This window comes from Rhodnius prolixus, unplaced genomic scaffold (genome assembly GCF_049639745.1).
Source record: "Rhodnius prolixus isolate KJV_2025 unplaced genomic scaffold, Rpr scaffold_4, whole genome shotgun sequence".
NCBI lineage: Eukaryota > Metazoa > Arthropoda > Insecta > Hemiptera > Reduviidae > Rhodnius > Rhodnius prolixus.
The window spans coordinates 26,885,578-26,907,833 of NW_027411614.1; the positions used below are offsets into that span (position 1 = coordinate 26,885,578).

Consider the following 22,256-nt stretch of genomic DNA (forward strand, 5'->3'; position numbering starts at 1 on the left):
CAACATGAATGTAAATTACCTACAAATTATTTTGAAGTAAATTCCTCTGATTGCTTCAAACGTAATAAAAATGCATAAACTGCAGTAAAATGGTTATTGTTATTAAAATTACAAATAATTATTTATGAATATTTTTGCAATCACCACAAAAAATTAAATCTACAAAATCTTCTAAGAAAATCAAAGACATGTCGGCTAAATTGGTTTGCCTTTTTTCATCATGGTAAGTTCAATTTTAACAAAAAAATGTAAAGTTTTGACATGTAGTATCAATTTAATATAAGTAGTTGGTATGACTAAAGGGAATTTTTGATTTTCATTGACCATTTCGTTCATTGCATAATAGCAAAGTAGCCAATCGAAAACGTTTAACGCTATCACTGATCCGTTGTTGAAGGTAGTTCCTCAATGCCATATATTATAGTCCGCGGAAATTTAGCGTCTTACGACAACAGATACCCTTGGAGAGTGCTTGTATCGGGTCTAAAGGGTAAAAGTTGTTTAAATCAATACATGACACATGCTTAATCCATTATCTTGCATAATTTTATGTAATATGTAAATTAGTCTAATAATATTAGTTTGTATTTATTTTTCTTCAAAACCAATATTTCAGCTGAAGATCTTGATCAGCTAAAGAGATTTGCTTGCGGTGGTTATTGTGACGATTCTACTATTGTATATTTACAACATCCAACTGTAATCCTGACTGCTTTGGAAGTACTGGGTTATCAGGTTGTTGCTTCTTCTTCAACAGCAATTAAACAGGATTACAACGAGTATATGTGGACTATGAGAAAAGAATTTTCGGAACCTGATCCAATCACAACTAAACTTCCTAATAAGAACTGAAAGAGTAAGATTTCTTGTTGGAACTATTGAAACTGGATTAACATATTAATCTGATACTTGTTACGATACAAATTCGTTCCATGTTCTAGGTGTTTTAATATTCAAAAGTCATGACTGATATATTTTACGTAGCAGTTAAGGGATCTCTACATTCCAGCGATTCTTCAGTTTTTGGCTTAAATAATGAAGAAATTGGCGCATTAACTAAGAAATTTAATGATGTTCAGAGAGAGGTTATAAATGGCGTTTTGATTAAAGGTTATTTGCAAATTTAGTTCGGAAAAAAAGATAATCGCAGTTTTCTACAATAATTCTTTTTATTAACTATTAACTTTTCTTTTAGCAAACCCACTGAAGGTTATAAACTCTCTTAGTGAACTTGGTTATCGAGTTGCATGCAGTTCTGGTGAAGCTGAAATTGTTTGGACTTTACGAAGAGAAGTACTGGTGAGTTTTATTATTATGTAAACTCAGTACTCTTATTTCTGTGATGTTTCATTATATTATTCAGTAATTTATAGATTATCCAAATTTAAGTTTAAATTTATTAGAGAGCAAGATATTTTGCAATAACGCATATGATATTGTAAAGTTTATATAAACGAAGCATTTTTCAGAGGAGAGCTGTGTACTGATGAAGAGAAGATTTATATATTAGGAAAATATTTTTTTTCGGTGAGACTTAAATTTTTAGTGTTCGAAACTATACTTTTAACCTGAACCTCACTATTATTTATTAACCAATATTTGATCTTTCTCTCATTTCTTTCTGTTCATTTATGTATTTAGACGAATTTTGTAAATGTTAGTATAACTAATCTTGTTGGGGAAAAGTAGATGCACGTCTTAATTTGGAAGGTGTTTCGACCTCTTAGAAAGTCATTTGGTTTAGTGTCACAAGTTCGCCTCTTAAGTTCTAATCTTTCCTCTTTTATGTGTTAAGAAAGAAATAGCGTGATTATGGACTTCCTTTTTTTTTTATTCAGCATGCTTATGGTAGGTAGACTTATTATAAACTTCCTTTTCCCATTAAATGGGTTACCAATAAATGTCTCACGAATGAAACTTTACAATTTTTTTATGTTAACTTTAGGTTATTATTTCTGTATTGTATGTTTGTGTTCACTCGTTAGGTTTCTTCATCATCTCCATCAAACTGAATGCCTCATTGCTGCGTTAAGGGTCAACCGGACACCACTGAAAGTCAGGTGTTCGGTTTGTCCCAAGCAGATATTCGCACAGTTCAAAATTTACTAGCAATTTGGGGACATCGTATTGGCCAGGACGGCTTGCAAATTGCTTTACCTGCTCTACGTGTAGTCAACAAATTGTGCAAACATCTTGGTTATAGTGTAGTTGGCACAGCCCAAGGTACTCACGCTTCTGTGGTCTATACATTACACAGACCTCTCAACAGATCCTCTTACAATAATCGTTACTAGGAGTTCTACATATTTTACGAGGTAACTTTTATTTTAGATATTTATATACAATTAAATTAATTTTTATTTAGGTATTAATATTAAAAATGTGAAATATATACTAGAACAGGAGTGTATAGGGAACTAGAATTTATCCTAAGACATTTATAAATATATATTATGATTATCATCACATCTCCTCCTGTTCCAATTCCAGATATCCTGGTGAGTGATAACAATATTTAGGTTACCATCCAGTTTACTTCCCGTAGCCTCTTTATTTCACACCCCAGTCTGTCTACTTTAGTTTTAAAGAAAATCGGTATGCTTACAATACTTTTTTTTTTAGAAGAGTAAGCGAAATTAAAACCTGAAAACCTCGCCCCTAGTTGGGGTTTTCACCCACTGATTGCTACTATTATTTGTCTCATTCCTTCAAGGTAACATGGGAAGAGTTACAGGCAAGGCTAACTGTGAATCTGCTTGCCGGATACTCTTGAAGTAATAATCTCACACTCCTTAAATTTACTATGTAGAACTTAACCAGTTGAGCCGTCTAAATGTCAAGAGAAAATTAAGTCACTGGAATTAATTAATACCTATTTCTTAAAATCTTAACAGCACCAAATGTTTATTATTATTTTCAAAGAAATAAAAGACAAAAAACCTCTTCAATATTTATTTTTACTTTCGCTTACTTTATCTAGGGGAAGTATTATGATCGTATAATAAAATTTTCAAAATAGAAATATGCCCCATAATAAAAAATTTCCCGTTTTTTTTAGGTCGAAAAAGTGGTTTTTATAAAATAGTTGGTATATGTAGTGAACAGTAGCCCGCAAACAAATTATTTCAGAAAGTCCTAACTTTATATTATTTCGTTTAGATATTATTTACATGTGTTTGCTTGTTTGGTGTAAAAATTCTTTAAAGAAATGTGTACGTATGTACACGGTTGGGAACAACAAGTATCGTCTGTCTGCTAATGTGTCCTAAGCGAATCAAAATTTAATGAGCTAGACTTAAATGTTTATAGAGAATATTACTAAGAATAAGTTTTCGTTGTATTTGTCGTATTTCTTATTTCAAACAACGTTATTTCTAGAAAAGTAACATCAAATGCTAATTATAAGTATTGAGGCAAATGGTGCAACATCCTTCCATCAGATATTAAAAAAAACATAGATCTATCAGATTTGTAATTGTTATTTAAATAATTGTACTTAATAAGCACATTCGTTGGAGGGAAAAGAGAGAATTCTTTGACCGCTTACAAAACGATTTTTGTATTTTTAATAAGTAAAAATGATTAAATCTTGAAGTTACGGATAAATTCTTTAATTTATTTTTTATTATAAATTCTTACAATTGTTAAATTAAGTTAATTGTACCACCACTTATTTTTAAACACTTTTGTATGATTATATCTCAGTATACACTTTTTAATTAAAGTGCACTAAGGAAGAAACAAGTATTTTTTTTTTTGTGGGAATATTCAAGTGGTATAGAAAAATAGTTCAACAAAATTTTACCAAGACAGGAATGATTGCAAAGCTTCCTTTCAGAATTATACTTTAAACGAATCTTTTGTGAGTTTTTTAATAAATGTAGAGGGACATCACTGATTCATTAGAAAGTTTTGGTGACTGCTCGCGCCATTGGCTCGGATGATAGAAAAGAGAAACTAACTAGAGTGACTGTAGACACTTTCCAATATTTTTATTTTTTCGAATTTATAATTTTTCATGAAGTTGCGCTTTGATAAACTTATTACTATACAATGAATTATTACTGGAAACGAACCATTTAAGTTTTCTATCCATTATTGTAGGACCAAGATTTGACAAGGAACGAAGAATTACCTCTTGTAGCAGAAAAATATCCTGAAACTTATCCATTAACAGCACCCAGAGAAGCAGGGAGAAGGTCTGAAAGAAAAATTTCCGTAACAGAGGAATCAGTAAAAAAATCACCTAGAAGACCCCCTGGCCAAAAGACTGTAAAAGAAGTTGAAAGAATTGGTAACTATTTAAATTAACGATAAGCTATGCGATTAGCATATTGGATTCCCACGCGGAGGTCCTGGGTTTGAATACAGCTGCTAGCCCTTTAGATTTTCTCTTCCTAGGAGCTTCTTACAGCTCAGTGTCCAGCGATGGACAATGTTGTCTGTAATGAGAGAACACTGTCCGGAGGCCGGCAGTGCCCTGAAAAAAAGCTACAGGCGCCAATAACCTTAGATGTTGACGCTCCTTAAATCATTAAAAAAAAAAAGACCTTATTTTTTAAAATAAGAAAACAGCATTCTTGACCATACCTTGATTAACTGACTAAAAAGCAAGATTTTTTCAAAAATAATTGGTGATGAGAAATTATTGACAGGGGTAAAAAAAAATTGTCTCTTTTTCTTTTATTTTCTTTGCTAACCACAACGCCTATTTAGATTGACCTTGAAATAGACGATTTAAGTAGACTCTATTTATTTCAAATTAGATATGAATATGTTGTTATATAATTAGATACGTAGGTAATATGTTCTTTAAACGTAATTCTGAATGCTCTACTTTTTTTACATGAGTGAGAAAAGAAATTTAGTGATTCTGAGACTTGGTTAGGAAAATGGGATATTCTGCAAGCATGAAGCGATAGGGCTAAAGGGGAAGAAACGCTGAATAAATGATGTGCTGAATTCATTTTCGAAAATTCAATGGGCAACACGAGTTTGGTTTCAAGGTTTTGAAGGCTTCACCGGCTGGTTCAAGTAGAACTTGTAAATTTGGGCAATGTATCAGTCCGAAACAGTTGGTGTCTGCACCAAGCATCAGTATTAGTTGATATTGTCTCGGTCCACCAATATCTTCTAGCTGTTTAAAGGGAGGAAGATAGTCTGGTTCATTACGAGTTGCCTCAAGCATGTGCTTAAGGATGAGAAAGCTATTTGAAAGTCCATCGAATTACTTACTACGTGTGTTGAACTGTAAATCAGTGGCAGGTTTTGTTTTAGTGGTTATGAGCGTAGTTTTGTAAGTGGGGATCTCTATTTCTTATCCCACGTATTTGTTTTATTTTATTTGTTAGAAAAATATTTATAGTAAATATTCCGCCGCCCCAGTACAATTTTTAACTGGTTTTTAATTGGTAGTTGGACATTAATCCCCGCCTGAAAAAATAGGTGACCATACTAGGAAATCAATTGGCTTAATACAGATTGCCATAGTCAATAGGCCAGCTCTTCTAAAAAACGTGGTTTTTAATTAAAGTAAGTTTTTTTTTTTTTTTTTAAACCCTACGAAGGCTTTTTGGAACCTTGAAGTGGTAAATTAGTGCTGAATGAATGGTTAGCTTCACGTTAGTTTCAAAAGTTCTTTAGGGGGCACCCGCTCGTGAAGAGTGTCAAGTTTTAGTAGATCTTTAAGTCAGCCATTACTTAAAAATAAAAGTGATGCTGTATTTTTAGAAATGCGGGTTATTTTCTTTTATGTATTTAATTCAGATGGCTAAACTGTCGATTTTAACCTCTGTCGTAAATATCTGGAAACTTGCTAGCTTTAGTGAATCGTAAACGAATTCACGCTGTTCCAACAGGATATTAGCCGACATTTCCATTCACCAAAATTGATGCTACAAAAAAATTCAAGGATTTGATGGAATTGAGTTATCTCCTCTTGTTTAAAAGTCCTGAAATGTTCATGCAAAAATTCCTTGCATAGTTCATCGAAAGGTGATGGGTAGTATTTTGAACATTAGAATAAGTTTCCTTTTTATAAGTGATACCTTTCTAAACAAAATATTTATTTGAGCCCTGCCCATCAATTACAATTACAACAGCACCGCAACGTCTATGTTAATATTTAATTAATTATTATATGTATCTCTAATTATATATTTCGTGAGAGTTGGCTACATTCGTAGTAATGAGATTTTTATTGTAATTGCTTTCTCTTTCTCGACTCAGGAAACAACGCGAATATTTCAAGAATTTATTGAGTTTATTTTCAAATATTTTGAGATTTTATTGAGATTAGATAAATAAAATTTATTTTAAATATTAATTTTATAAAAATTTCTCCATGCTGACTATTTTTATAAAGTTCATAATTTATCGCATAATTTCATATAATAGGTACAAAACCTGAAGATCTTGCTGAGTACCTTGGTTATAGTGGTTCTCGAATATTAGTAACATCACCAGAAGATGTTGATAACGTCCCTGAAGGACAAAAAATAATTATCAAAACTAATGCAAACTCAGAAAATAACCCAATGATTCAGGGATTTCGGGATGATGATCAAAATACAATTAGCAGGCAGGTTATTTTTGTATGAGTACACGCTAATTTTACTGAATTTACCATAAAGATGCCGGTGTACATTTAAGTAAAGATTAGATATATACATAAGCATTTTATTGCTTAAATTTACGCAAAGTTGTTACATTTTATTTATAATTATTATTTTATATCCGACACCCACGTCATTGGCCATCTCATCCATTTGAGAGTCTCGAAGCCTTGTAAGGGCGATTTGGGTTTAAAATAATCATGCTGCTCCCTTCTCACATCCTGGGCATAAGCTGAAGTGATCTGTTTACATCAATTAGCATCTTTTTGCACTCAGTGGCCAATCCTGTGTAGTTGCTTGATAAAGTAGTCATGCCCTGCAGCCAATCTGAAATAAGCACTGTCCCATCAAATTAGTTAGCAACCTTCTCTGTGGGTTACATAGTATCGCCCAATGTTTTTCGACGGAAGTGTACCCCCTTACGTATTTCTTAGTATTCACTGTACTCATCAAGTTTCTTTCCTATTGGATGTAACTTTGGCTACATTCTTGCTGTTTTCCACGATTTAGTCGCTGTTAAAGTTAAGGTTGACAATAGTTTAATCTCAGTTTGCCAGCCTATAAACAGTAAAATGTTGTTTCACAATTTCTCTAGAAACATCCTAATGGCTGTCACGTCCTAAATTTATATTTATTGGATTTAAGCGTATATCTGTTGAAAAAAAAAAAAAAATACCAGAGATTCTGACGTTTAATATATTTACAAATAGGAAAGAGGAGAGAATTAATTAGACAGGTAAATGTAAATATCAGGAATAATGTTACTTAAAAGAGAAAGTAGTATAAGCAAGTTAACACCAGAGTTGAACATTATTTCTTATAAATAGCGAATTAGTCTTTTGGAATAACAGTTATGAATCAATTATTTTATTCATATCAAATATCCAAATGAAATCATTTCTATCAAATGATCTGACGATTTGTTTTTATTTATCATTTGTTTTTATTTTTTTGTCCCGTTGACAACCATCTAAACCACTCGAGATAGGGTGGTACCTCCTCTTTCTTCGCTACGTCTAATTCCATCGGGGAGTAGTAAGATACTGGAGGAAACCTACCCTTCTGTTGCCTTTTAGCCATCGAATCTAGTTGTTAGAGGAAAGAGAGTTCCTGTATTGCTGACACCATTCTTTCTTTTTTCGCTTGCTTCGAGTAGACTCGCTATAACCATTCTATTTCTACTTTAAATTAGCTTATTTTCTAATAATCCAATTTCTAATTAGTAACCATACTTTAGAGATTTATTATCATTATTCTAGATGAATGTTCCGAAGGATATTCCGCTTTAGAAGTAACCCACTCACCTTTAGAAATTAATTTTTGCCACTCTCTTTCAAACGGTAATACCCAATCCTTTGAAATAAAAATAATTTTGGAAACCACCACTTTCTACGAGGGTCGTTTGAAAAGTCCGTGCAAAGTCAGAGAGATAGCACCACTGGCGCGTATCGAGGTTATGTTTAGTTATTAGCATCTCTTGGAAGAACACACACCAAGTTTCAGCCAGATCGGTCTATTTCTTTGTGTTTGGCATTCGTTTGAATCGAGGAAGTCGAGTGATTTTCAAAAAATGGACGAAAAAGAATTTCGTGTGTTCATTAAACACTACTTTATGAAAGACAAAACGCCTCAGGAGACTAAAGAGAAGCTTGATAAACATTACGGTGACTCTGCACCTTCGATTAGAACAGTTTATAAGTGGTTTCAAAATTTTCGGAGTGGCCATACGGGCACAAGTGATGCTGAACGTTCTGGACGCCCTGTTGAGGTTACTACTCCAGAAATCATTGATAAAATCCATGATATGGTGATGGATGACAGAAAAGTGAAGGTGCGTGAGATTGCTAGTGCTGTGGGCATCTCGAATGAACGGGTACATAATATTTTGCATCAACATTTGGACATGACAAAGCTATCCGCAAGATGGGTGCCGCGATTGCTCACGCTTGACCAAAAACGAAATCGTGTGAAGTGTTGCAAGGATGGTTTGCAGCTGTTCCAGAAGAATCCGCAGGACTTTAAGCGTCGTTTCGTCACTGTGGATGAAACATGGATACATCATTACACTCCTGAGACCAAAGAACAATCCAAACAATGGTTACCAAGGGGGAATCTGCGCCAAAAAAGGCGAAGACCGTTCCTTCGGCCGGAAAGATTATGGCGACTGTCTTTTGGGATTCGCAAGGAATAATCCTCATCGACTATCTGGAAAAGGGTAAAACTATTACAGGTGCATATTATTCATCGTTATTGGACCGTTTGAAAACCGAGCTGCAAGAAAAACGCCCACGATTGGCCCACAAAAAAGTCCTTTTCCATCACGACAACGCACCAGCTCACACCTCAGCAGTTGTGGTCGCAAAATTAATGGAAATAGGGTTCCAACTCGTTTCACATCCCCCCTATTCTCCAGACTTGCTCCCTCGGACTACTATTTGTCCCCAATATGAAGAAATGGCTGGCGGGAAAAAGATTTTATTCAAACGAGGAGGTGATTGCAGAAACGAATGGCTATTTTTCAGACTTGGACAAATCCTATTATTCGGAAGGGATCAACAAACTAGAGCAGCGTTGGACGAAGTGTATAAGCCTAAAAGGAGACTATGTTGAAAAATAAAAAAGGTTTACCCCAAAAAATTAAGTAGTTTTTATTTTTGCACGGACTTTTCAAACGACCCTTGTATTTCACTTATATGAGTTTCTCACTTACTTGAGAACAAAATACTCCTATATAAATTTTATCATTTTTATCACATGCTCAACCTTTATCCGATGGAATCTTAAGTTGATCTTAATATGATGAGATGATCATTAATGAACTGAAGACCATAAAGGTTTTGTTGGAATGTTCGGTTCAGAAAAAAAGTTCTGTTTAGTTTAGGTATTCTTTGTATGTAATTATAATTTGACTACAAAATCATACTTAGGTCAGTACTTACACCTAAACAGGATCACATTTTTTTTTTTTATGAATGACCCAATTTTTCTCACTACTATTTTTTATATAATTGAAGAAATATTCAAAATGTCCAAAATGAGATATTAATAAGAGATACTAGCTAAAACTTTCATTGTAAGAGAAAAAAAAAAAAATTTGCCTTTAAACCAAAATGATGATAGATGGTTAGTACATCAAACATGGTAATATTGCCCGAAGTAAGTTATGAGTTTTAGGCAGATGATCTCTTTGGTAGAAACCCTACAATTGGATAGTATATTTCCTGCATGTATCACCTCTTTCAGCGAACTTTTGTACTTCAATGGTTGTGATATGATAGCTATGTTTAATGTTTAACAGCAAAGCTACACCAGTCTTAGTGAATCAAGTTAGTCCTGAAAAAAGTTATCCAAATATGTCTTTCTTGGGAGCACCTCCTATTCCTTCAGTTCACCAAACCTTGGACGAAATGGATTTTGAAAGAGGTCTCTGGTATCCAGGTAAGAATTTAATTAACATAAGCTATTAGATAGACATTTAGTTAGTTTGATTTTTATTACGTTTTTATTTCTATTAAATGTGTTATTATTTTTATTAATACATTCTCATTAAATAAAATATGTTGTTTCTGCAGTCGTGCCAAAAATTGGTTTTTATCTTTTAGGTTTGAAAAGTTATTGAGTCATGATCTTACTTTCCGCATTGATTGATGCATATTGGTTCGCATTTAAATTTAATTATATATTCTAGGTTATATTTTACACAAATCTATTCTAACCAATTCAGCTTATTTATTTTAATTTTTTAGAAATTCACACAGAAATAGAGTTTTGATATGTTTATTTTTAAAGAAAGCGGCAAAGCAACTTGAATTAACCAACTTAATTATTAGAATTTGAGAAATTTAGATCAATATGTAGTACTGAATTTTTTCCAACCTTAGTAGATAAGATTTTAATTTTAAAATGTAGATATAGTTTTTCAAATTATATATACAGTGTGGTTAAATTTCCAAATTTGTATAAAGTTTAAAACCGAGAAGTACTAATGCATAAATTGGCTATTTATTCGTCGTGCGGTATAAATAAATTAATAATAAACATCTCAAAAACTGAAAAATCAATGGAAGGTACTTTTAGTAGACAATGTTGACCAAAATCTTAATATCAAATTTTTTTTTACCAACCTAGAAATAATATCGTATCAAATGTTGAAATTCGCGCGATTTTAAGTTAAGATGGATACAAAATATACACCAATTTGTACTAATTTCTCCTAGTTTAGGGAATGTCAGAATGGATATTTCTAGTAAAAATTCAAATTTGAAAATCTGTATGTTTCCATTCTTAAGATAAGCTCTAGAATGTAAAAAACAAAATATGTTTGTCTTACAGCAATCTTGATTGGTACAAATTTAATTATGTATCGAAATAAATAAATTATGCTTCAGAGTAATAATACTAAATAAAATCATTTTTTATTTTGTAATTGTTATTGCCAAACATATAATATAAATTAAATGGATAAAAAGTCATCTCAAGAATTACTAAAATAATAATTTAAAACCCTAACAACAAATATTTAATTATTCCAGCTCTTACTGGAGATCTTCCTAGGGTATCAAATTTATTGCAAAAAGGATCTGATCCAAACGGCGAAGATAAAAATGGTTACACACCTCTTCATTATGCTGCTCGATGTGGGTTTACAACTATTTGTACCAAATTACTGGAAGCTGGGGCTTCAGTTAATAAAACTACGAGAGCTGGCGGATCGACTCCTCTTCATAGAGCAGCCCTTGCAGGTTGGTGGTAATAATTTTGAGTTTTTGTGACCTCAGGATAGATTTGAGATCTATGTTCACTTTCTTTTCAACGACTTCTGAGATTAATAAATATAACCATTACGATTGCATTATATTGTAATAAATAGTGAATACGAATGCATGCGAACGTTGTCTAGTTGAATACCTTCATTCAACATTGTCGAGAGCCATGTTTAATGACATAGCTAGTCATGAGCAAAGAAATGAAAGATGGGTTAAGAAAGATTACTTTCTGTGATATCGAGCAGACATTTATTTACATTCAGACCGGTTTGGGGTTTTCAACCATCAGACGTCAATTTATAGCAAGCATTTGATTTTATAGAATTCACTTATATTTACCTTTACTATTGTGACAACATAACAATTACACTCAGTCCATAAACAGACAGGACACAAGATACACCAACTTTATATGCATTATTGGAATTTTTTCACACTTACCTCTTCAAACTTTTATTTACTATACACATTTTTAACTGTTCATAAATGATAAAAAAATGATAAAATCTATAAGAATTATTATTACTAATAATATTACAGTAATAATAATAATTTATCCGTTACTTGTAAGTACTTGTAAGAAGAAAAAAAATAAATAAATAAAAAATCACTGAAAACTAAAACGACATAAAATATACTCAAGATAAGGATGATATTTTGTTAAAAATAAATGTCGACGTTACATTATATTTTTCTAGTAGAATGTTCCTTACACCATAACATTTCTTGTTACCCAACTTAACAAAATGTTTGCTAAATTTAACATTTTCTGTGACAAACAGTAGTGACAATATTAGAATTCATCATGCTCAAATATTGTTCTGCAGTAACCGTTGTTCTGAGTGTTAGGTTCCTTCGGTGCTTGGAAGTGACATAGTGCGTAATATTGGTGTGCTTTAGTAGTTACACTTAGTATAATCAAAGAGTTGTTGCTCAACTACATTTAGATGATAATAGCACAGGTTAGGGAAGGGATTAGCTATGAGGTTAGCATACTGGACTCCCACGCGGAGGTCCCGGGTTCGAATCCAGCAGCTGACCCTTAGATTTTCTCTTCCTAGGAGCTTCTTACAGCTCACTGTCCGGTGATGGACAGTGTTGTCTGTAACGAGAGAACACTGTCCGGAGGCCGGCAGTGCACTGGAAAAAGCTCCGGGCGCTAATGACCTCAGCTGTTGATGCGCAAAAAAAAAAAAAAAATAGCACAGGTTTCTGATCAGTCTGAACGTAAAGTGGAAGTCTAAAAATGAGTGTGCAGTTAAAAAAAAATAGCGTTAACAGAGCGTGTTATCGCGAATTATAATCGATGGAATATAAGGAACCACGCACTGATTAGAGCCATCGATAACATGATTAGTGATCATTATTATACATACTATAGTATTATCAATTGGTCCCGGCTAATCAACAATTGGTACTGCTAGAAGGATTATCATTATGTTCTCTGACTCCTAATCGTTCGATTATATTCCTCGTTAAGGTTCCCCTCTAACCAATCCAAAAGCTCTGCACCCTATGTTATTTCATCTCTTAAGTGCTTCCTTAACTTATCAGTGTGAAAGGTTACGCACGTCATATATAGCTTTTTCTAGATCGGCATTCATTGGTTACTCTTTTTCATTACATACTTTCATAGCGTACAGGTTGGGTAATGATCCATGTTTCCTACCACCAATCTGATAGGCAATTATGTCAACGGACTTCTACTATGTATACCTCGTTCACCATCCCTAAATAATCATAACCTTTCTCCTTCAAAAGACCCGCAATTGCACGTTTTACCATAATGGTAGTAGCAAGTGATCAATAGCACAAAATCTAACAAATGGACTTTTATAAAATCTCTACCCCATCTGCGACAGAGGGGCTAACATCTCCCGAAGACTGACAGACACTTCTGGGATTCCTCGAAGAGGCGTCTTAATTTGTATTCATTATATTCATTAGTCTATTCGGAGCGAAAATTTTCGAATTAAAAAAACATATTTATTGTTAATTATAGCTACAGCTTAGTATTAATACTTCCAAAGAGATCGTAATGCCTACATATTCTAAACGTCAAGCGGAAACCTGACGAGCATGTTATAACTTGAATGAATATTGAATGTCTTTATTTTCTATTAACGTTCTAAATTAGTGTTAGACAAGTTTATGAGGTTAGAACTGGGTTATACATTTTTTTTTTTTATTTGAGGCGCGTCAACATCTTAGACCATTGGCGCCCAGAGGCCTGCGGGGGCTCCGGACAGTGCGTTACAAAAATCATGGCCCATCACCGGACAGAGAGGTAAAAAAAATCTACTAGGAAGTGCCAGCAGCTGTATTCGAACTAGGGATCTCCGTGTGACAATACAGTATGGTAACCTCCGATCGATCCCTTCCCTTGTATTATATCATTATTGGGAGGCTCGTTACGAGAGAAGCCTGTCCGGAAGCCAGCAGTCTATTGAAAAGTCTCTAAGCACCAACGAACTCAGATGTTGACGTGCCTTAAATTACAAAATAAATGAATAAATATTTAATGAAATAATTTAGTACTTGGGCGTTAAGCTCCGCCTAAAAAAAAATGGGCAATTATTTCTCTTATCTACTTTTTACTTGTGCGTAATAAAAAATTAACTTTTTTTTAGGTACTGATGATACCATTATCGTCTTGATTAAATATGGAGCAAATTTATTAGCTAAAGATGCTGATGGACGCATACCACTTCACAGAGCAGTTGAAGCTAACCATCCTACTTCAGTTGCGTTACTGTTGGAAGCTTTACCAGAGAGTTCAGTAGTTAAAGATCGATCCGGTAAAACTCCTCGTCATTACGTTCATCCTAATAACAAGATAATGGTAGAACTATTTAGTGTAGTTGAAAAAAGCCCTCTTCCTACTGGAAAATTATCAAATTCCACTAAAGTACATACCAAATCAAGAGATGTACAAAGTAAAGACGCTACAAATATTAACAAAAGCAAACCACAAAGTGAAGGAGCAACTGTAAGCGCCAAGCAAACAGTTGAAAAAAGATTACAAAGTGCTCCTGAAGATGATAAAGATGAAAAAGCCCAAACTTCTTCGTAATTCAACATGCATTACATTTTTCATTAACAAAAAACATTAAACATTTAAAATTGTAGATATGTTTTTTGAATTGAATTTGTTCGCGCTTTTAGAATATTAGAACTCCATTTAGAACTTTATTTTACTTTAAATTTACATTTAAAGATAATTATTACTAAATAAGTTCCTATTTTGAAATCTATTTTTTAAAATATTTATTTTGATTTATGGCTTTATAATACTTTTTCATCGGTTTATTTTGAAGAGTTTGAAAAATTACAGCAGAAAATAAGTTAATTGTGTTTATAGTAATTTCTATTTGATCAAAGAATGGAAAAAAAAGAATAGTTTAATGATTTACCATAGTTTACTAAATTTAATAAATTAGTAGTTTAGCCCCGATGATGATTATTTTTTCAGCGCAAATACTACTAATTTACATCAATCAGTTTATGTAACATATTATATCGTAGTTTTTAAAAATATTTTTTAATGGTCGAACTTTTCCTGAGCTATAATAGTAGAAAGAATTAATTTTTTTAAATTTTAAATTGAGTTCTAAAGTCTATGAAATTAGACACAAATCTTAACTCGTAGACAGAAGGATAACTCGGAAGTATAGCTGAATTTCTTTAAATTTAAAACCTTGCTTATACTCATAAAATGATTGATATTTGAGACAATCATACATCAGTTCTAATATGGAAGTGTAGACAAAACCGAAGGTTTCAAAGGTTTCCTTCGGTTAGCTCTCTTGAGAATTCGATAGCCTGACCTGACTTCAATGTGATATTGGAGTCCAGTTTCGTCTCAAGTTCTAAGCCAAGAAATTTAAGTGCCCATCTGTCCTTTTCCATTGTACGTTATTATTTTTGAAGTTGCGATTAATACTGTCTACCCAAATACAATAAGGAGCAATTATTTATATAGATTTGTTAATCAAGTGTTATACCTTTCTCAGGCAAGTTTTTGATAAATTAATTTCGAATAAGCACTAGACAAGATGCTATTGATTCAGTGTTGTCCGACATGTTTTTCAACTGGAATGTGTTTGCTGATTGGTTACATTTGTATCGGTCAATTATATCCTGTTGACCATTAGTTTTCGGCGAGGAAATGGTTCTTCTATTTTATAATTCGTCTGGTTGCTTTCCAGTTGTATGTGCTGCCAGATATAAGTATTTGTTGGTATTTCTTATCCAATCTCAGCCGATCTAATGCTCATATAGACGGTTATGTAATATTTTGTGCTCTGGATTACTTGTTTATTGCAAATCCTGAATTGTGTATTTTTCTTCACGAATCAGCTGTAATATAATCCCAGGAATATGATCTAGTGATCTTGGTCTTGGATCTATGGGATCAATTTTTAGATGATAAAAGGTCAATTTGATATTATCTAATGGGTTTTGAAAGTACCAATTTTTCCTGCGTTCATCCTGGGAAGAAATCAGAAATGCTCCTGCAGGGTAGATAGAACGATTATGTCTAGTACGTCTGAAGAGTGTGGAATAGAATGTTGGTTCTTCAAGTGATGTTTAGAAACTTACATATAATGCAGCTTCTGTTTCATTCTTTTATTGCACGCATGCAAGGAATAAAAATATTCGTCACTAGCGCGTAGTAGAGAATTTAAGTGTGCGAAAAACTATTTTCATCATCGTCATCTGAATTACTAATAAATGGTGGTTATTAATATAACTAATTTCTAGTATCAGATTTTAAATTGCTTATTTATATAACATTAAAATTACTTTAGAAGGTATAAATAAACCGACACTAGTCAAATAATAACTAGTTAAAGATGTTTCCAAGATGCCTACATAAATGTAATTTTAAAATTCGCTTTTTTGTCTGCCGAAAAAGAGCGGAATATTTTTATTGCAACAAATATATTTAATTGGATGCATTTTAGGCTAAGGTTATGCATACATAAGTTTTACTGGCTGTAACGTCAAATCTTAATTTGATCTATATCTTAATCTGGAATATCTATGACAAAGCTTTTTGTAATTTATGCGGCAAGCTTGCTTCTGTATTAAACAAAAAAAAATGTAAATTTTTAAAAATAAGTAAAGATTCGTTAGAGTACTAATATTTTTCTCTAAAAGTATTCGTATCTTCCATTAAAAAAAAAAATAATTTGCATTTATGTCTTGGTGGAAGATGTTTTCGTGCCTTACTAAGAGAATTTTTTTTCATCAATTAAACTCTAGAATAAATTTAAAATATCAGTTATCTGCAATTATTATTACGCTTATAAATTATTTACAATTTATAATGAAACAGATACGAAAAATTATTTTTTGGAATATATCCCCAAAAACTGCGAACAGAGCTGCTATTTTTTTATTCGGTGCCTTTATGACCGAATCCACCACTGTCACTGTGCTGATATAATTAATTTTAATTTTAGACTAAATTATCGCAATTGTGTTAATTTATATATCAAATGCTGTTTGTTTTGATTAGTTTAACAAATTTATAGCAAAGTCAGTTCTATTGTCAGTTCTCAGAACGCGGAGGAAATAGTCTCGCAAGCTATACTTTTGAGAAATTCTAGCCTTTAAAATAACTTCTTTACAGTAATGTGATCTTCTAAATAGAAAAATCATTCTCTTTTTAGAAACTAATAAAATGAATGAAGAAAAATTTCTCATCCTGCAAAAGATAATGTAGCATTCTTCTTTGATTATAACTGCGTTTGTTTTGATGGTTTATTGTTCTTAATCAGATTAAATAAACATATCTGTAGTATGTTTCCAAATGAGTCAGTACTGAATTGGATTGGCAACTGTAAGATTTGACTGAACAAACGCCTTTGAATTAAACTACGATGTCATTTTAAATCAGCTGATTCTATACGTATTAGTGGAACTTCACATTTGAGTAGTTTATTACCTACCTCCATTTTACAGCTTAGGAGAGTGCATGTAAGATAATCATGCTTCATGAATGTCGCATAAACGATGCGACTGTTATAAATATTATTGAGCAATTTGAAAGTATGTGACTAATATATCACAATACGATGTTTAAGGATTCAATGAGGTCGTGACAATTTCAATCCAAGAATTTCTTCAGTGAGTAAGGAATTGTTACCACTTTGTGTATTTACTTTTAAGAATATGTCATGTTTATTGTGGAGTATAAACTTCCTATATCTTGTAAATTTGCTTATGAAGTTATTGAAAATCTTGAGAACTTTTTCAATGAATGAAAATCTAAGAACTCCATTCAGGAAAATAATACCAAAATTTTTAACTTCTAGAGTATAACTGTTTTATGTTACTAGATCATTTAATAAAAACAACTTGCACTGCCTTAGAGGTTATTTCAGATACATATTAGTACAGGGATCAGTGAAAATTGATACTTAAGTGAGCCACAATAATCTTTTAGGTTACAGCCATTTGTGTAGCCATTTTATACAAAAAATAATACCAATGGAGATCTCGAAATTTTTCGATGAAAGCTCAATTTGGCAATTTTGACACAATCGAAATACCTCAGGTGTTAAAAATAACGATTCTCTATAAAACTGAAAATTTGTCGATAACTTATATCCACATAGTTACGCAATTCTTGCACCACGTTTTTTCTCTTATTGCCTTTCCATTGTTCTTCTTTCCATTTCTCATGCAAATTATACCTCTGATGCATGCAGTCCTCATTTTAGATCACTATTTGCTACTTGCTATTTTTAGTCATTCAATATCACTTTTAGTCACAATTATTCATTTTTTTTTAGATAAATTATTTTTGTTAGAGCCGTTTCGCAGATATTTTGCTATCCGAAGAATCTGTTTCCATAATTACTTCAATAAATGAAATAGTTATATTTTTGGCACTAAAAGTTTTATTTATAATCTATGAGTATAAAAAATATTAACTATTGTTTAATTACAGCAAATAACTGAATTACAATTAACTGTTTAATTGTTTACTAGAGGTTTAATTATTAAATCTGAATATTTTTCCAACTATTTATTCTCAGAGTCTTGTTTATTTAAGTACATATTTTCAAAATCACCGACATGTGTTAAAAGTTTATTTGATTTTTATAGATCATTAAAACTAATGTTAATAAATTATCTACTTATCAAAAAAAAAAGTAAAATTGATAGTTTAGAAAATGAATTCCCAACAAAATGACCACCCGACTTTTTTATTAAAAAAAAAAAGAAAAAGAAAAAACAATTATTTTTTCATGTAAGATGATAAAGTGTCAAATTCAAAATGAGGAACATGTGCCATTTTTTAAAGGAATATATTATTTATTTAAATTATTTTTTTTAGCACTTTTAAAAAGATTGACTATTTTTTTAAATAATATTTCTTTGTAATTAACTAAAAATAAAAATGTAATTAGTATAATACTTTTAAATTACATGGTAATTCTAAGCAAAGAGTGTGCAATTTATATTATTCACCTAGTGTAATCATATTGCTAGTTTTTAACCAAGGAATGAAATTCAATGTTTATCAAATTCTGTAACCTATTAACAAATATATTTAATGTTAACTACGTCATAAAAGTATGTTTGACTGTTGGAAACAGTTGTGTACTTATAAAGCAATTCTCTATTTCTTACTGTGACGACAAATAATAGAGTAATCTAAATCTTATTGTTAAACAATCGTTGTTAGATAAACGAAAAGAATCAAAAACAAAAAAGGAATCTACTTGAAAAAGTCCATTATCTTTATTGGATTGTTTTGAAGCGTAGCAGTCGATCCACGAAGCTCCCATAAAAGATGCAGGAAATGACATGGAGTTGTGCAGAGATATTAATTGAAATAAATTTAAAGTGAGCTAACATTTTGAGTAAAGCTATGAAGATTAACTATGACAGAATAAACCAAAACGATAAGCCAAGCCTTGCATTAAATAAGACGGCACTGTTAGGCGAAAGATTGTTGAGTAGTTTAATCTACCTTGGAAACTTTTACTCCTCTTATAATCCCTTGATGTTTTCTAAATTGACCAAGAGAAACAGTTTGCTGAGATCTGAAATTTCGTTTTCACGCTTTTCGTAATTGGTTTTTTGTGGTGATTCAAATATATCGTATCAAAGACATATATACACAGGCACTTGTAGACCTCAATACCTGATTAGAAACAGGCAGGATCATCAAAAAAAGTAGTTCTATAAATAATTAATAAATACAAAAAAAAAATTAAGGTATGAAGAAAAGTAAAAATTTAAAAAAAAAAATCCTTAAGTCCACTAGTTAGTAATAGCAATAAGTAGCATTTGAATGCTCTTCCAGGATTTTTTTGACCTGTTTAACAAGCCTAATTGTGAAATTGAAAATTTAATTCAATTTAATCTTAATACACGATTAATAGCTTGACTATACTACAATTGTAGTGATTAAAGCGACCTGTAAACAAAAATAAGAGCAATCGGTAAAACTCATTAATGGCGTCAATGCGATCTAGCGGCATTTGTAAAAACTAATAGGAAAGCGTAGTTCAAGCTTTTACCGCTAGTCAGCATGAGCATGATCATTACGTTTATTTTTACCTATAGAAAATCTAGTGTCTCAATTTGAACTTATAGAAAATTAAAGTTTTTTGTTAAAATTATACTTACTGATAGTGAGAGAAAGTATAGTAAGCTCTTTCCTTATAAAATTGAACTAAACTTAATCAAAATCAAAATGAAATATATTTATAAAAAAATGTAAATGTTGTTTAACTTTACATAAAGAAGTTAGAAAGCAGGTTTATTTCTTGTGGCTTTTAAGCAACGTCGGTTATTTCAAGTTCTATAATAATGATTGGTTTACTGTTACAGTTATGAGGGAGTAGTTAGTATTTTATTTTTCATTTATGAATATTTTTTTCAATCCAAGATAAAATTACAGATAACATCTTCAACTAATAATTGACTATCACCTTGGAAATAATCAGAAGATAAAAGAAATAATCATAAAAACAGTTGCCTAAGTTGTAAATTTGGGCCCGTATTATCAACTAGCGCCTTTGTTTTCTTCCCTTCTTTTAGAAGATGAAACTGTGACTCGAAAGTAATCCAAAAAACCTGATGAAAATCTCCGTAATTTATCTTTATTACCACTTTTTCATCGAATGATCTTTACCCTGTGATGTTTCAGGATAAATAAGCTCTCGGTAACTTATTATTTAACTCAAAAGAAAATATGAGAATGTGAAATATTTTATTTGTATGTTTCAGAGATGTCTTTCAAACGTCTACCTCCAGCTGCCGGATAAGACTATTCCATAGATACTTAGCATACACTTTACACCATAATAATCTACTAGTATTATTATTATTGGGTTGTCCGGAAAATAATGCAGGAATATGGTTTTAAAAGAAAAAAAAAAATAATGATTTATAACTGTTTTTATTAATCAAAATAGTCTCCATTATTTTCTGTACATTTCTGCCAAGATGTGCGTAACTTTTCCATACCCTCTGTATAGAATTTGGAATCCTAAGAATTTATAAATTCAGAAAACGCACTTTCTAATATTCTTTGGTCATTAATTTTTTTATTTTGTAAATAGTGGTCCAGGTGTGTAAAAAAAAATGGTAATCAGCAGGCGAGAGGTCCAGTGCGTAGGGCGGGTATGGCAGAGTCTCATAGCCAAGCTCCAACAATTTTCGGGAAGTCAAACGTGAGATATGTGGCCGAGTGTTGTCATGCAACAGAATGGGCCCTTTTCGATTGACTAAAGATGGCTTCATTATTGCCAATTTCTGATGCAATATGTCAATTTGGTTACAATACGATTCGGCATTGATGGTTTCGCCTGGATTCAAGAAGCTGTAATGAATCAGACCAAATGAAGCCCACCAAACAGTAACCATCACCTTTTCTCGATGATTTGGGGGCTTTGGAAAATGTCGTGCTGCTTTTCTTTTGTCAAGCTGCTGTCGTAGAGCCAGTTCTCGAACAGTTGTTCAGCGATTTTCTTCCACCAAAGCTCGGAGAACATCGTCATCAAGGGCAGAACTTCTTCCACCGGCCTTCTTTGTCTTCAAGGCTCAAGTCTCCCTCTCGAAATCTCTGGAACCACCGTTGAACAGTGCACTCACTTATACTGCCTTCGCCTCAGACATCGTTGATATTTCTGGCCGTTTAGGCCCCGTTCCGGCCGAGTTTGAACTCGAACAACAAAATTATGCGAAAATCACGCTTTGACATCTTAGTAAAGACTGAATTACTTCCAAGTTGCAAAATGTCACAGAAAAATTTTTGTTTGAAAGAGAATTAATAAGTGTTTACATTTATAAAAGTCAAAAGTCCAACAAAGTTTATTATTTGGAGGGATATTTTAAAGAAAACATACAATCCTGCATTATTTACTGGCCAACCCAATATAAATGTATATTTTCTGGAAATAATGTATTAGTTAAATGTAATTTTAACATATCGCATTTCTCATTATAATTGCTAAATAATTGTTAAATGACTGTAATGAATATTTTGGATCATTTTCCAAATAATTAATGAAACAAATTTTATATATGTTTCAATTTATTTTAAATGGATATGTGCTCAAAATGACGTAAAAGATGACATCGAAACTTACTAATTTAAAAACATATAACATGAAAGAAAAATAAAAAATAAATAGCAAAAAAAGTTGATTTATCCTAAGTAATACCAACTTAATAAATTTTAAAATAAAGAATTAAGTAAACCTTTTTTTTCCTCTAATGAGGATGTCAATTCAATGTTTATAACTTTCGGAAATATAAAATTCCTTTTAGTTGATGTTGGATTAAGGTGATATCCAGATGACAATAGAATAATGCCGTTTAATCTGAATTTTTATTTTATTTTTAT

General features: G+C 31.9%; 2 protein-coding genes across 2 annotated transcripts; both read left to right on the forward strand.

The window, feature by feature from the left end:
- The first annotated feature begins 328 nt into the window (after positions 1-328).
- Positions 329-1,070, forward strand: LOC141455634 (uncharacterized). The gene is made up of 3 exons (XM_074130854.1): positions 329-490; positions 617-856; positions 942-1,070. Exons 1-2 carry the CDS (start codon positions 409-411, stop codon positions 850-852), a joined length of 318 nt encoding a protein of 105 aa, XP_073986955.1. The 5' UTR covers positions 329-408; the 3' UTR covers positions 853-856; positions 942-1,070.
- Positions 963-18,970, forward strand: LOC141455632 (uncharacterized). The gene is made up of 7 exons (XM_074130851.1): positions 963-1,110; positions 1,196-1,299; positions 4,105-4,294; positions 6,397-6,580; positions 9,913-10,052; positions 11,147-11,356; positions 14,011-18,970. Exons 1-7 carry the CDS (start codon positions 963-965, stop codon positions 14,451-14,453), a joined length of 1,419 nt encoding a protein of 472 aa, XP_073986952.1. The 3' UTR covers positions 14,454-18,970.
- The last annotated feature ends 3,286 nt before the right edge of the window (positions 18,971-22,256 follow it).

Coding starts and splice junctions, on each gene's coding strand:
- LOC141455634 (XM_074130854.1), top strand. CDS start 409: ATGCCATATATTATAGTCCGCGGAAATTTAGCGTCTTACGACAACAGA. Junction 491..616: donor GCTTGTATCGGGTCTAAAGG/GTAAAAGTTGTT, acceptor CCAATATTTCAG/CTGAAGATCTTGATCAGCTA.
- LOC141455632 (XM_074130851.1), top strand. CDS start 963: ATGACTGATATATTTTACGTAGCAGTTAAGGGATCTCTACATTCCAGC. Junction 1,111..1,195: donor AAATGGCGTTTTGATTAAAG/GTTATTTGCAAA, acceptor CTTTTCTTTTAG/CAAACCCACTGAAGGTTATA. Junction 10,053..11,146: donor AAGAGGTCTCTGGTATCCAG/GTAAGAATTTAA, acceptor TAATTATTCCAG/CTCTTACTGGAGATCTTCCT.